This window comes from Marmota monax, unplaced genomic scaffold, assembly GCF_021218885.2.
Source record: "Marmota monax isolate L192 unplaced genomic scaffold, Marmota_monax_Labrador192_F-V1.1 WCK01_AAM20220418_F8-fsc00274, whole genome shotgun sequence".
Taxonomy (NCBI): domain Eukaryota; kingdom Metazoa; phylum Chordata; class Mammalia; order Rodentia; family Sciuridae; genus Marmota; species Marmota monax.
Genome location: NW_026694547.1, coordinates 1,562,560 through 1,576,034, shown reverse-complemented (window position 1 = coordinate 1,576,034; position 13,475 = coordinate 1,562,560). Strand labels below are relative to the sequence as shown.

At 37.1% G+C, this 13,475-nt stretch overlaps 1 protein-coding gene across 2 annotated transcripts in view; it reads left to right on the top strand.

The window, feature by feature from the left end:
* Window positions 1-13,475, top strand: part of Dnah9 (dynein axonemal heavy chain 9) — a 330,995-nt gene that overhangs the window by 45,216 nt on the left and 272,304 nt on the right. For both annotated transcript variants that reach the window (XM_046420725.1, XM_058571595.1), the window contains exons 13-15: window positions 2,018-2,273; window positions 3,310-3,551; window positions 10,566-10,701. In XM_046420725.1, the coding sequence (XP_046276681.1) occupies window positions 2,018-2,273; window positions 3,310-3,551; window positions 10,566-10,701 (634 nt within the window). The remainder of the gene's footprint in view (window positions 1-2,017; window positions 2,274-3,309; window positions 3,552-10,565; window positions 10,702-13,475) is intronic.

Genomic DNA, 13,475 nt, shown 5'->3' with positions numbered 1-13,475 from the left:
CAGTCTGTATTTTATTGAATGTAGGATCCACATTTGTTTTTACATATTTATATCCCTAAAGTTGACAAGTGTTTGCAGTTTAATAGTGGTAATTCTTTTTTCTTCAGTTGGACATAAACTAATAGTGAATTTTCTAACCCTTGACTTCTGACATTGGATAAAACTTTGTATAAATAGTGCTATAATAAGCATCTCTAGTTACTGTCATATACATTCTTAATTATTTCTTTAGGATAAATGCCAAGAAGTAGAACTGCTATGCTATAGGGTATTCATATTTTGTGACTTTTCATGTGTATTATCCACCTGTTTTTCAGAAAGATGGTAGTCAGTTATTCTCCTGCCAACAAGATAGCTTCCACTTCCTACAATAGTTTCCAGACTATAGAACTATAAAGAAAAACAAATCTCAATTTTTAAAATTTTAATTTATCTGATGACTAATAGTCTTGTATTCATTGGCCACTTGCATTTTTTTTTCTATGAATCGTGTGTCCATTGGCCCAATTTCTGGTGGAAGTGCCCCCCCTTTTCTTGTGAATTTGTTAGAAAAATTGGGAAATATTTTTTAAATATTAAGAAACCCTAAAAAAAATTCAAATAGTTGTTGCCAGTTTGTCATTTTAGTCTGTGTCGGGTATTTTCTACAAATAAATTTTTGTGTTTCACTTTGTGGTTTTATGTTTGGAATGGTCTCCTCTACCTCAATATCATAGAATCACACTATTTTCTTTTAATTTTTTTATTTCACGTTTTTTAAATACTTGTTTTTAATATCCATCTTGAGCTTATTTCAAAGTAAACCAGGAGAATTGAGTTCATTTTCCCTCCAAATGGGTATGATTTGTCTTCATTCTGCCTAAGACTAGCTGGTCAAAAATGGAGAACTCCTCCAGAGCCACAGGAAGAGGAACTAGGAGCTGGGATGTCTTTCTTTCTTTCTTTCTTTCTTTTTTTTTTTTTTTCATCAGGGATTGAACTCAGGGGCACTCGACCACTGAGCCACATCCCCAGCCCTATTTTGTATTTTATTTAGAGACAGGGTCTCACTGAGTTGCTTAGTGCCTCACTTTTGCTGAGGCTGGCTTTGAACTCCTGATCCTCCTGGCTCAGCCTTCTGTGCCACTGGGATTATAAGTGTGTGCCATGGTACCCGGCTGGAATGTCTTTCTATGAAGCAGAAGTGGGGAGAACTGTGACTTTGTGCTTGCTTTGTCACCTATACCTGTACATCACCAGTCCTTGTAGGTTCAGATAGAAACACACTGATAAATAGACAAGGGCAAAGAGGGTGCCCAGAATCACACTATTTTCTGTCAAGGTCTTTCTGGATTTTCTTTAGACCATGTCTACTTGGCTTTTCATTTCTTTGGTTGCCTATAAACTCAGGGGCTCCACAGAAGTTCAGAGAGGCCTGGATGATTTGTGTTTCTTGACCTTTTAATATATTAAAACACAAATAAATGCCAGCACAGGGTTACAGACATTGTGAAATATTCCAAATGATGCTATTTAACAATTAAACTTGTATCAAGTGCTTCTCTCAGTCTCATCAGTGTCTCTCAGTGACTGATGATCTCCTCTGGAGAGAGCACCGGAAGTCTACATTTGAGGCTTTTTGCATGCATACGGGTGGCCCGACCAGCTGATCCTCCTCCTTCAGGCCAGCAGCCCTCAGTGGAACTGGCTTGGCCAGCAGCCAAGTGCAGCCAAGGGTCCCCACACTACCAAAGGCAGAGCTCTCCCCTGCTGTTCCTGGATTCCCTCTTCCTGGTCTTGTTTGTGATTTACATATCTGGGTAAATCTTGCTGCTTTCTGAGTCATCTACCTTCTGCCTAATACTTGATTTTCCTTCTCTGAGACTAGATTTAAGGAACTGACAGAAATTGAGGTTAAAAAAAAAAAAAAGGCCCAGAAGGTCTTTGGGTCCCCAGGGATGTTCCAATCCTTGACGGATGTGACAGCTCTCTCACTCTCAGGCAGTCCTGAACTACTGGTGTTGATTCTTTCCTCCAGCTGATTTCAGTGCTGAAGGAGATGAGCTATCTTGAGTCCAGAGAGACAAAGCACCTCCCGGAGACAGCAACAGCCATGTTCTCCTCCAGGGAATTCTATCGGCAACTCGTGGCCAACTTGGAGTTGGTGGCAAATTGGTACAACAAGGTTATGACAACTCTGCTAGAGGTGGAATTTCCGTTAGTGGAGAAGGAGCTGCAAACCATTGATCTCCAGCTGAAAGTTGCACAGGAGACTCTAAACTGGAAAACAGAAGGTAAGGGCACCACCTGCAGTCTGAAAGAAGCATTAGGATTCTGGGGTCTAATAACGTCAATAGAACCTCAAATCATTCCCTGGCAATCTGATTTGGTCAGGAAACCCAAGTCTGTCTTCTCCCTGGGCACACAAGCCATGTAGAGAAGCAAAGAGGGTTGGTATTCCTCCTCTTTCTCCTCTTGGGATATGACCGGTCAATTTAGAAAGCTTCATTTACTTAAGATGCACCATGATCTCTAGCATATGCATGGAATTCCATAAATGAGAGCTCTTAACTATATTTGTCATCATTGCTGGGTTTTCTTAACTAGATTGCAAACATCTTAAAGAGGTCACTGTGCATTTACTTCTTTACTGTCCCCCAATTCAATTCAGTAAATTTTCATTTGATTGGTTAACACATTCAGGGGACTATATGCAGGGAGATATGACATGAGCTATATGGGACCGTTCTCTACCCTCAAAGAGCTCATCTGTAGTGAAGACAAAAGGCATATGTACAACCCAAATCAAACAAACCTGTCCACCTGTCCATGATTTAAAAAAAAAAAAAAGCCATCCTAGGGTTAAAAGGAACAAGTGACAAGTCACAGGGGAAGGAGATTAATTTAAATAAGGGTCCTCAGAAAAGTTAAAATTTGAAAATCCTGGAATGCTAAACAATTTAGGACTTTATTCAATATATAAGAGGGAATGACATTTTCAACCTTGAATGCATTAAAAGTACTAAAAAAATTGATTAATCCAAATAAAGTCATCATGTTTCACTGATACTAATTGTAAAATTACATTTCTGGACAAATGTGCCAGCTGTGAGTGTGGTAGGCATCACTTCTGTTTGCCTTCCTCTGTAGTCAGGATTATGGTAAGAATTGGTTTGTTAATACAATTGGAAGAATAATATTCTGATGATAATGGAGTAACCTGTACAGAAAATTCTCATAAAACCTGCAAGCATTAAATCCTTATCTCTAATAATGAGTGGCCCTTCACTGTAAGGTGCTTCGTTTAATTATATTTCTTTTGGGGAGCAGGCATTTGGGATTATGTCATTCAAATCACCAACAGTATTCATGATCTTGAACAAAGAATTCAGAAAACAAAAGACAATGTGGAAGAGATTCAAAGCATCATGAAAACGTGGGTGGCTCCAATATTTAAGAGAAAAGATGGGAAAAAGGAATGCCTTCTGTCTCTGGATGATCAGCGTGATCGAGTGGAAAAATATTACAGTCTCATCAAAGAATCTGGCATTAAGATTCACTCCCTTGTTCAGGTAATAACCAACCTCTCAGACTCACGTCCTGAGACTAGAGGGAAAGCACCAAGATACATGTGTGAATGCAAAAAAAGTGCTCTGGAAATGAGAATGATCAGTAGAGACTGTGTCTTCTGCAGTCAAGAATAAAAGTTCATACTGAGAGCAAAATAAGAGAAGCTAGTAGGGACAATGAAGAGTCACATCCTGATGCCAGTGTGTCAAAGTTAACACCACGTTAGTGGTGTCACCACTTAGTCATCACATGACTTCAGTCTCACACCCAACCCCAAGGGTATATAAGGAGATGCCAAGGGCAGAATCCTGGATTATCTGCTGCACCAACCACCCTTGTTCCCAGCTCACGCCTGCAACCTGGTGTGGTCCTCCGGCAACATTCTTATAATTAGCTCTTTAGAGCCCGGAGGCATGAAAGGGTACCAGGCATCCCTAACTGTATTCAAAAAGAGGTAAAACTGCTGAGTATAGTACTCCCTGCAGTAAGGCTTGTCCCTGCATTGTGACTAAGGACACTTCATGTCCCATCATCAAAAACCAAAGCTTCATTGTAAACAATGGGAAAGGATAATGTGACCAGGTCCATTTCTACTGAAGTAGCCATAAGACCGTGTCTACAGGTTGACAGATGCCAGAAGTCAGGAATGAATTGGCAGTTATTATGTATGGCTTATCTGTGGTTTGAAGCACAGTAAGATCGGCCGGCCTTAAGCACTAATGATGACTGGAGTTAGGTGACGGAAATCATTACCTAAATTTTGCCTTTGAAATCCTCAACTTGATTTATATTTAACCTCTCTGTCTCCATATTCAGCAATTCAGTATCTAGTTTTGAGCCCATGCATCCACTTTTTCATTCATTTTTCTTCCTTCCCTCCATCGGTCCATCCATCCATCCATCCATCCACACATACATCCTCTGTGTTTCCAAAAATGTCAGTTATGTGCTGATTGGCTCAATGTATATATATATTCCAGTGTGTGTGTGTGTGTGTGTGTGTGTGTGTGTATGTGTATATATACACACACACACACATATATTCCTGTCTGGAGGGTCTATTTACATCTTTTACACATTTTAATAATGTTGTTAGTTCCAGGAATCCTTTATGGCTACATATCTTTTGTCAGATATGTATATTGTGAATATTTTCTCCTAATTTGTCCCTTCTGCATTTTATTACTGGTGTATTCTGATGAGAAATAATTTCAAATTTTGATGTAATCTAATTTACCCTCTTCCCTCCCTCATCCTTTAAGTCCTAAGAAAACTGCCTATCCCAAGTTTGCCATAATGTTCTTCTAGATTTTCTTTTAGAAGCTTTCTAGTTTTAGCTTTTACATTTAATATTATAATCTGTCATGAGTTAATATTTATTTTTGAGGTGACATGGGAATTGAGTTTGTTGTTTTGCATATGAATAGCCAATTTTGTCAGACTATTTTTTGAAAACACTTTTCCCTATTGAATTTTTGGAATCTTTGTTGAAAACCAATTAACTACTTAAAATACCTACACAAATTTTTTTGTGTGTGTGTTGTCAGTTGGTATATAAAATACCAATATAAAATTGTTTACTAACAATACCACTCTTTCTTGATTATTATAATATTATTGATAAGTCTTAAAACCAGGTACTATATGTCCTCTAACTTAGTTTTTCTTTTTCAATGGTTTTATCTTCTAGGTTCTTTGCATATGCACATAAATTTTAAATTCAGCTTGCCAATTTCTAGAAAAGAATGGTTTTTATTGGAATTGTATCAAATCTATAAATTAATAACAATCCATGAACCTGGCATGTCTTTTCACTTAGGTCTCTCTAATTGTTTTCTGCAATGTTCTATAGTTTCTTCAACATTTTCTATTAAATCTATCACTAAGTGTTTTATGTTTTGGAGTGCTACTGTAAACGGAATCATTTGTTGATTTTGTTTTCCAACTACTATTAACTAGTATATAAAAGTATAATTTATTTTTTTCATGTTGATAATGTATTTGTGACCATTCTAAATTTATTAGATGCAGTAGCTATGCTACAGGTTTCTTATGATTATCTGTGTAAATAGTCATGTCATTTGCAAACGGAAACAATTTTCCTTCTTTTTTTTCTAAGCTTTATGCAATTTACTTCTTTTTATTGCCTTATTGCTCTGGCTATGATCTCCAGTACTATGCTGAAGTGGTGAGAGCGAACGTTTAGATATTCTTCCCTCATTTTCAATAATCTGGAGAAGCATTTAATAATTCACCACTAAGTATAAAAATTTGCTGGAAGGTTTTTGTGGCTATTCATTATCAGAATCAGGAAGTTCACTGTCTGTTCTTGCTTGGCTCAAAGATTATGTCATGATTGGATGGTGAATTTTATTGATGATCTGTCTGCACCTTCCAAGGTGGTTGCATAATTTTCCCCTTTATTCTCTTGATGGGTGTATTGAGTTTTTAAATGTTAGACCGACCTTGCATTTCTTAAATAAACCCAGTTGGATATGTTTTGTTATCCTTTATATATTTTATGAAATTTGACTTGTTAATTTTCAAGAATTTTTATTCTTATGTTTTTGAATGGTATTGATATTGACTGTTCTTTTGATGTTTTATCTAGTTTTGGTGTCAAGATGATAGTAGTCTTATAAAATGCATAATATTTCCTTGGTTATTTTCTGAAAATTTTATAGAAGGCTGATCTTATCTTTGCCTTATGTTTAATAGAATTCACCAGAGAATACTTCTGGACATGGAGTTGGCTTCTGGGGGAAGTATTTGATGATGATTTTTGGGGGGAGGTGGTAGATAAAAGATAGTTTTGATAGATTTTTGCATATCACCCTTTTTCGGTTTTTCAAGTTGTTTTTCTCAGCAAATTTGTTTATTTTATCTATGTTATCAATTTGGGGGCAAAAATTATTCATAACTATTTCTTATTATCATTATGTGATTATAGGTTCTACAGGAATGATTTCTCTGTTTTTTTCTTGAATTTTATCAATCTTTTCAAAGAACCAAATCTTGTCTTTATTAGCTTTCTCTACTGGTCTTTATATTTTCTAATTCACCTATTTCTACTTTTTGTAATTACATTCTAATTTTAGAATAAATTCCTTATCTTTTTTCTTGCCTCTTAGGGTACAAACTTAGGTTATTGATATTCAGCCTTTCTTTCTTTCTTTCTACTGTAGGAATTTGATGATATTAATTTCCTTTTTTTTGGGGGGATGTCTTACTTCTTCAACTTAATAGTCATGTAGAAGTGTGTTGTTTAATTTCCTCATTTTCAAGGCCTCTCCAGCTATATTAGTGAGATAGATATCTAATTTCATTATGGTCAGAGAGTATGTTCCATGAGATTTTAGTTTTTTTGGAATTAATTGAGACTTGTTGCACAACCTCGAATATGGTCTATCTTCATGAATATTTCTCGGGCACTTGACAATAATGTGTATTCTTCTGTTGTTGGGTATAGTGTTTTATAAACATAAGCTCAAAGCAATTTTTATTGTTATGATATTACTAAAGGTGGAGTATTGAAATCTCCACCTATGGTTGTGTATCTATCTACTTAATTCTTTAGTTCTATCAAAATTTTTATCACATGTTTAAAACTCTGCTATTAGGTACAAACACATTTGTTTCTGTTATAACTTCCTAATAAATTGACCATACCATCATGAAGTTCCCTTTTTATTTCTAATGATATTCCCTGGTCTTGCAGTCTATTTTTTTCTGATCATAGTGTCACCTTTTGCTCCTAATTCATTATTTATATTTTTTGCAGTACTCATCTTTCCTCCTATTTTATATTCAAACTATTTGTTTCTTTGTACTAAAATTTCTTCTCCTTAGAGTCAGCGCACAGTAAAAATGTACTTGTTAGTCCAACAACTCTTACTTTTTCAGTCCAACAATAAGCATATTAATTGAAATGTTTAGACTATTTACATTCAAATGCAAATGTTGGTATATTAGAATTTAGTTCTAGCATTTTGTTACTTGTTTTCTATTTGCACCATTTTTATTTTGTTCCTCTGTTGTTCTGTGCCCACCTTCTTATTGGCTAGTTGTATAACTTTTAGTATTCTATTTTAATTTCTTCATTAGCATTGCAACTGTACATTGTGGCATTGTATTTCTAGTGATTTTTATAGTTTCCTATATGCATCTTAAAATTTTCCCAATCTGCTTAGAGTTTTGCTATAAAATTTAGAAAGTTTAGAAAGCAACAGTATAGTTCAATTTAATCCTTCAGCCCATCTTTTGCACTACTATTGCATGATATATCTGATATATATTTATAGATGTTAAATATGGTAGTATATTTAATATATACATTAAATCCCACAGTACAGCAATATAATTTTGCATTAAAAATATTTTTAGTGTTTTGTATTTACCCACATCCTTGCCATTTGCAGGCTTGCTTTTCCTTTCTAGAGATTTGAATTGTCTTCTGGGGTTATTTCTCTTCTTCCTGAAGAAATTTTCTCAGTATTTCTTGAAGTTCGGGTCTGTTGATGGCACATACTCTCAGTGTTCATATAAAAATGTCCTTATTTTACCTTTGTTTTTGAAAGATAGTTTCATTGGATATATAATTCTGTGTGGTTTTGTTTTCCTTTCGCAAGTTATTCATTGTCCTCAACCCCCCAGTGTTTCTCATAAGAAGCCAGCCAGAATTTGTTTCTTTGTTCCTCTGTAGGTGATGTATTGCTTTTTATCAGGATGCTTTTAATAGATTCCCATCTCTGATTTTTTTTTTTTTTCATTTTGGCTATGATGTACATAAGTGGGTTTTCGTTGTACTCATCTTGCATGGAATTTGTAAGCTTTTCATCAAATTTGGGGAGTCTTTTGCTTGTTTGTTTTTACAAACAAGGTGTTCTTGGCTGCTAGTTTTAAAAATCTACGTTATTTCCTGAGTCTTTTTTTAATGAGACAAATTTGTTTTTCTCTCACATAAAATAAGTTTAACCAGTGAGAATTTCAAGGTTGTTATGTCAGCTACAAATTCAACAACCTACCCAGATGATTTTTAAGTGACTATTTTCTCCTTGGATTAAATGTTCTCTCTCTCTCTCTCTCTCTCTCTCTCTCTCTCTCTCTCTTTTGCATATCTAGCAATTTTTTATTAGGCGCTAGGCATGTTGGATGCCATTCGAGAATCCGAATGTAATTTCCTTTAAAGAGTTTGGGTTTTTGCTTTGGTAGTCAGTTAACTTTCTGATAAAACCCCTTGATCCTGTTGAGGTTCACTTTTAAGCTTTTTGAGCAAAGGTCTACAGAGCACCTACTCTAGAATAGCACAGCTCTGATCCTAAATCACGGAGTCTCGACTTGAGTTCCTCAGTTATCTGCAAGGTTTTCCATCATTCCAAATAGGACTCTAACATCGTTCAGCACTTTATGTCCTACATAATTTTCCTTCACATTAGGGCCTCCTGTATCAGTTTTCAGCCAGATCTTGCAATCTTTCCCTAAACATGTACAGCTTCTGCTAGGTCAAAGACTCAAGAGCACCCAGCTACCTCAATAACCCTAGCTCCAGTTTCTGTCTTCTCTATCAAGACAGATGTTCCAGTTGAGGTCCACTGTCCTACATCATGGTTTGGAAAGTGCCTTCAGGTAGAAAGCCACATGGTTTTGAAGTCCCTGTTGAATATTTTCCTTCTCTCAAGGACTGCACCTCTGTAGTGACCAATACAAAGTACCCCAAACAAGTTATTTCTTGTATCATGTCCAGTTCTATAGTTGTTTGTGGCAGAAGGACAAATACAATCTCATTCTTATATCTTGGCCAAGACTAGAAACCTATTTATGCCAACTTCACAGAAAATTTCAACACATTTGCTCCTTAGCCTAGTAAAGATTTGAAGTAATAAGTAAAGGTGAAAGGTATGTATAGCTATTTTAACAGCTCAGTAATAAGAAGGCAGAACAATCATATAAGACCGTCATAAATTCTGAAAGTTATTTCAAGTAGAAGCACACATACACATCTTAACACTTATAAGCAACTGCATCGTCCTCTGCTATGATTTGCATAGTGATAGACTTTAAATCATTAAGAAAATATTAAATCTACTCAGGAAGGAAAGGTGTTGATAATACATCTTAAAAACTTTAGAATTGTGTCACTTAAAAGCAGGATCATAAGATTGTTTAAATCCAGGGGGATTTATAACATGGCAGTGTTTCCTGAAGGGGTAGCCATGAGTCATCCAGGAAAGTTACTTCTGTAACTTAGGTACTGCCTCCTCCAAAGATATCAGATAATTGGAGAGATGCTATAAAAAGTCTTATTAATGAAAATGATGAAAAGTAAATGGAATGTCTGTACTTGTCATTGCTTAGCATTTAAACTCCCTCTCCTTAATGTCCAAGTCTTGTTACCATGGTGATGTTGGGCATCCTCCAGATCAGGAGCTGCATAGGTGAAAGAGATGGAGAGAGAGAGAGAGAGAGAGAGAGAGAGAGAGAGAGAGAGAGAGAGAGTTGAGAGAGAGGCATTTTTTATGTTATGTGTTTTTATGTGTGCGTGTATGATGAAGGCTTTTAGTTAATATCAGAAGTCAACTACAAAACATTAGAGCTCACTGTTAAAGATTATCCAGGAAGACCTTTCCTTCTTTGAACCTCAAATTTCTTTGACCCCTCTACCCTTTGACCTCCTTCCTCTGCCTACCCTACCTCTCTCTGCTCTGATGTTCCTTCACAGTTCATCGGCCATCTCTACAAAGCACACACTTTGCATCTATCAGAATTCCTTCTGAGAAGGTGGCCTTTCTCAGAAACAGGAGGAGACCCATATTTCCTTCATGAAATGAATTTTGCATCCCTTTCAATCAATGATCATACCCTTGAGACAAGAATGAATTCCATAGACATGCAATAGCCAATTCTTCATAGAAAGACTTTTTTTTTTCTCCAGGTGTTGTTTTCATTCCTATGAATGATGATTATGTCAGATATTTCATGCTATTAAACATGGTTTATATCTTTTTTTTTTTTTGTAGGAAAACCTGGGTCTCTTTTTAGCAGACCCAGCCTCCAGTACCTGGGAGACTTATGTTAACTATATTGATGATATGTTGCTGGATGGATTCTTTCTTGCCATTGAGTGCTCCCTCAAGTACCTTCTGGAAAACATGGGTACTTATTGGCTTATGGATGTGGGTTATTGTTGGGAAGAGAGGATCAGTAGCATTTGTTGAGTTAAAGTGATGCACCATTGAGTGTTCTATGACTTTCCCCAAATGCCATGGACGTTTTGTGAATGGTACACAATAAACTAGCTAAGTTATTGAGTTTCTAAATGGTTCAAAGAGATAAGATTTCTGATTTTTAAAGACCAGGTGACAAAACAGTCTCTAAGATGGTGAAGCCCATCACAAAAGCAAAAACATAAAAGTTCATTCAATCGAAGTCCATCTCCCGTAAAGAGCCGTGGGTGAGAACCTTGAAGCAGTAGGAAGCGGAGTTAGCAATGAGGGCTTCCTTTACCCTTGACTCATGTGGTGACGGAAGAGGGCATTCTGTGCCTTCTAGCTTCAAGTTACTTTGTCTCTGTTGCTTTTTGAGGTTGTGGCAGTCAGGTTAAGTGGAAGAAACAGAAGGTTTTCTAGGTGGAAAAAAAAAAGTTAGACAAGAAGCAGGACAGAGGTAACTTTGAGAAGGAAAAAGGAATGCTAAGAATGTCATCGGCTTTCTTTGAAGCTATAAAAAAATAGGTAAGAACTTAACATTTAAGGTTGATAAATTGGGTTAAGGTGCACAGAATCAAAAATCCAGTAAGGGCTAACCTTGGCTTAGGGAATGCTGAGAAGGTGCAGAAGAGTTCAGGACTAAAAGTTGAATTACACCTTCACATTCTGGAAGGTTCTGAGTTGCCTTGCAAGAGTCATACTGAAGGATAAGTCAGAAAATCAAGGTGGAAAGAGTATTTTTGAAGCCAGAAGGTGAAAGTAAGAGATGTCAAGTCCAACCCAAAGATAGAAATCAAAAGCAGAGTTAAAATCAGTAGGCCAACATGTGTACACAATATCCAGCCCATAAGAGGGCACATGCAGACACCCAGGTTGAGAATACAGAGAGGAGCAAGGCCCAGCATTGAGTGTAGTGGAAAGGGCTCTTGGACTTTTGGTAGGTGGAGAGGCTGAGGTATATGCATGATCTTGGTCTATATAATGCAGGGGTACTCCAAATCAAGGATATCTGTCAGTGGGACCCAGGGGATCCAGCATAGTTAGCCAGGTGGAAGATCATCTTCTAAAGCAGGAGCAAGTAACTAATGGGGCATAGGATACCTGGCACCAAGACAGGTAAACTGGTCCTAAGGCCCCTGCATTGGGAGTACTAAAGTAGTACTTTCCTTAGTAAACTGGTCAAACTTTCTCTGAGATTAGAGGTTCAGGGAGCCTCCTCACTCAATCCTTCCTCCACCTAGAGAGACACCCCATGTGGTATAGGCAGTGCGTGGAGATCGTATATCAATGTCCTGACTCTACTCTTGCCCAGTGGTACCTGGATCTCCTGACCTGGGCTGTCTGATATGCCACTTGTCTTCTTGAGGGAAAGTGGGAACAAGGGGATGGAGAGAAGAGCTGGCAGCCTTTCTCCAAGATTGCCAGTGTTACCCTCCTCCATGAAAATTGGAGGGCGAAACACCTTTGCTTCACCACATAGGGCCTTAAGATTCTTTGAGTAGGAAGGCACTGGGTTTCATGGCTGCCTGAACGGAGACAATACAGATAAAATTTAAAAGGTATTGATTACCAAAGGAGGAATGAAGTAGCCTAAAGAGAGGAGCTCTTCCTTTCCAGGTCCAGTGTACCATTTTTTTGCTTTCTGAATGTGGTCAAGCCCATACCATTTCCATAGCCTGGGTTGGTCTGCCTGTCATTCTCAAAGTGTAAATCCTGAATAAATAGGGTAAATGCTATACACTCCATTAAGGAAGGTTCTTCCTCTTCTTTCCTTCTAAAACAACTTACTCATACCAAGAGTGTGGATCCAGGAGAATCTGCCTCTTCTGATTACATTTGCATTATATCCAATCTAGGGATTAGCTTCTCCTGTCAGCACATGGGGCAAGTCTCTGAGTCAAAATGCTCTTTAAGGTCTTCTAGATCCTGTAAACTGTATGCAATTTTATCTATTAATTTGTTAACATATAATATGAATAGTAATACATAATATACCACGAGAATATATGGACATTGCACATCCCATTTGGAAAATCTGAAATCCAAAATGCTCTGAAATTCTAAATTCTTGAGTGCCCAGAGTTTGGGATTTTAGTGATTATTTTTTGGTTTGCAGATGCTCAATCAGTAAAGTCTATGCAAATATTCCAAACTGAAAAAAAATTCCAAAATCTGAAACATCTCTAATTCTAAGAATTTCAAATAAGAGACGCTAAACTACCATAAAGGGTAATGCACAGTCTCTTTTCAGACTATTTTATATTAGTATTATTATCATGCTTTCTGGATAAACCTGTATTTCCCTTAAGTTAAATATGGGTTTGATGGGACTCTCCTGAGTCTCATAGCAGAAATTCATCATTTGTTCCTCCAGTTTTGAAGGTAAATTCTATAGATATTTGATCAGAGTGAATCACTAAGGTAAGAACACCTCCATAATGGGGCTTAAACAACAAAGAAGTCTAACCCCTAAGTAGTGGTCCAAAGGGATTGTTACCATTTTTCCAGGAGGTCCCTCCCATCCTGTACTTCCACCATTCTCTGGGGCCTTGTCCTCATTCTGTGATTGAGCCAGATCACAGACACATCCAGGTCTATGGGAGAGGAACAAAGAATGTATAGAAAAAGCTCACATACTGTCTCTGGATGTTCTCAGTCTAAAGGTGGCCTTGTTGCTTGTCCCCACATTCCACTGGTGAGGAAATCACATTGTCACCCCCG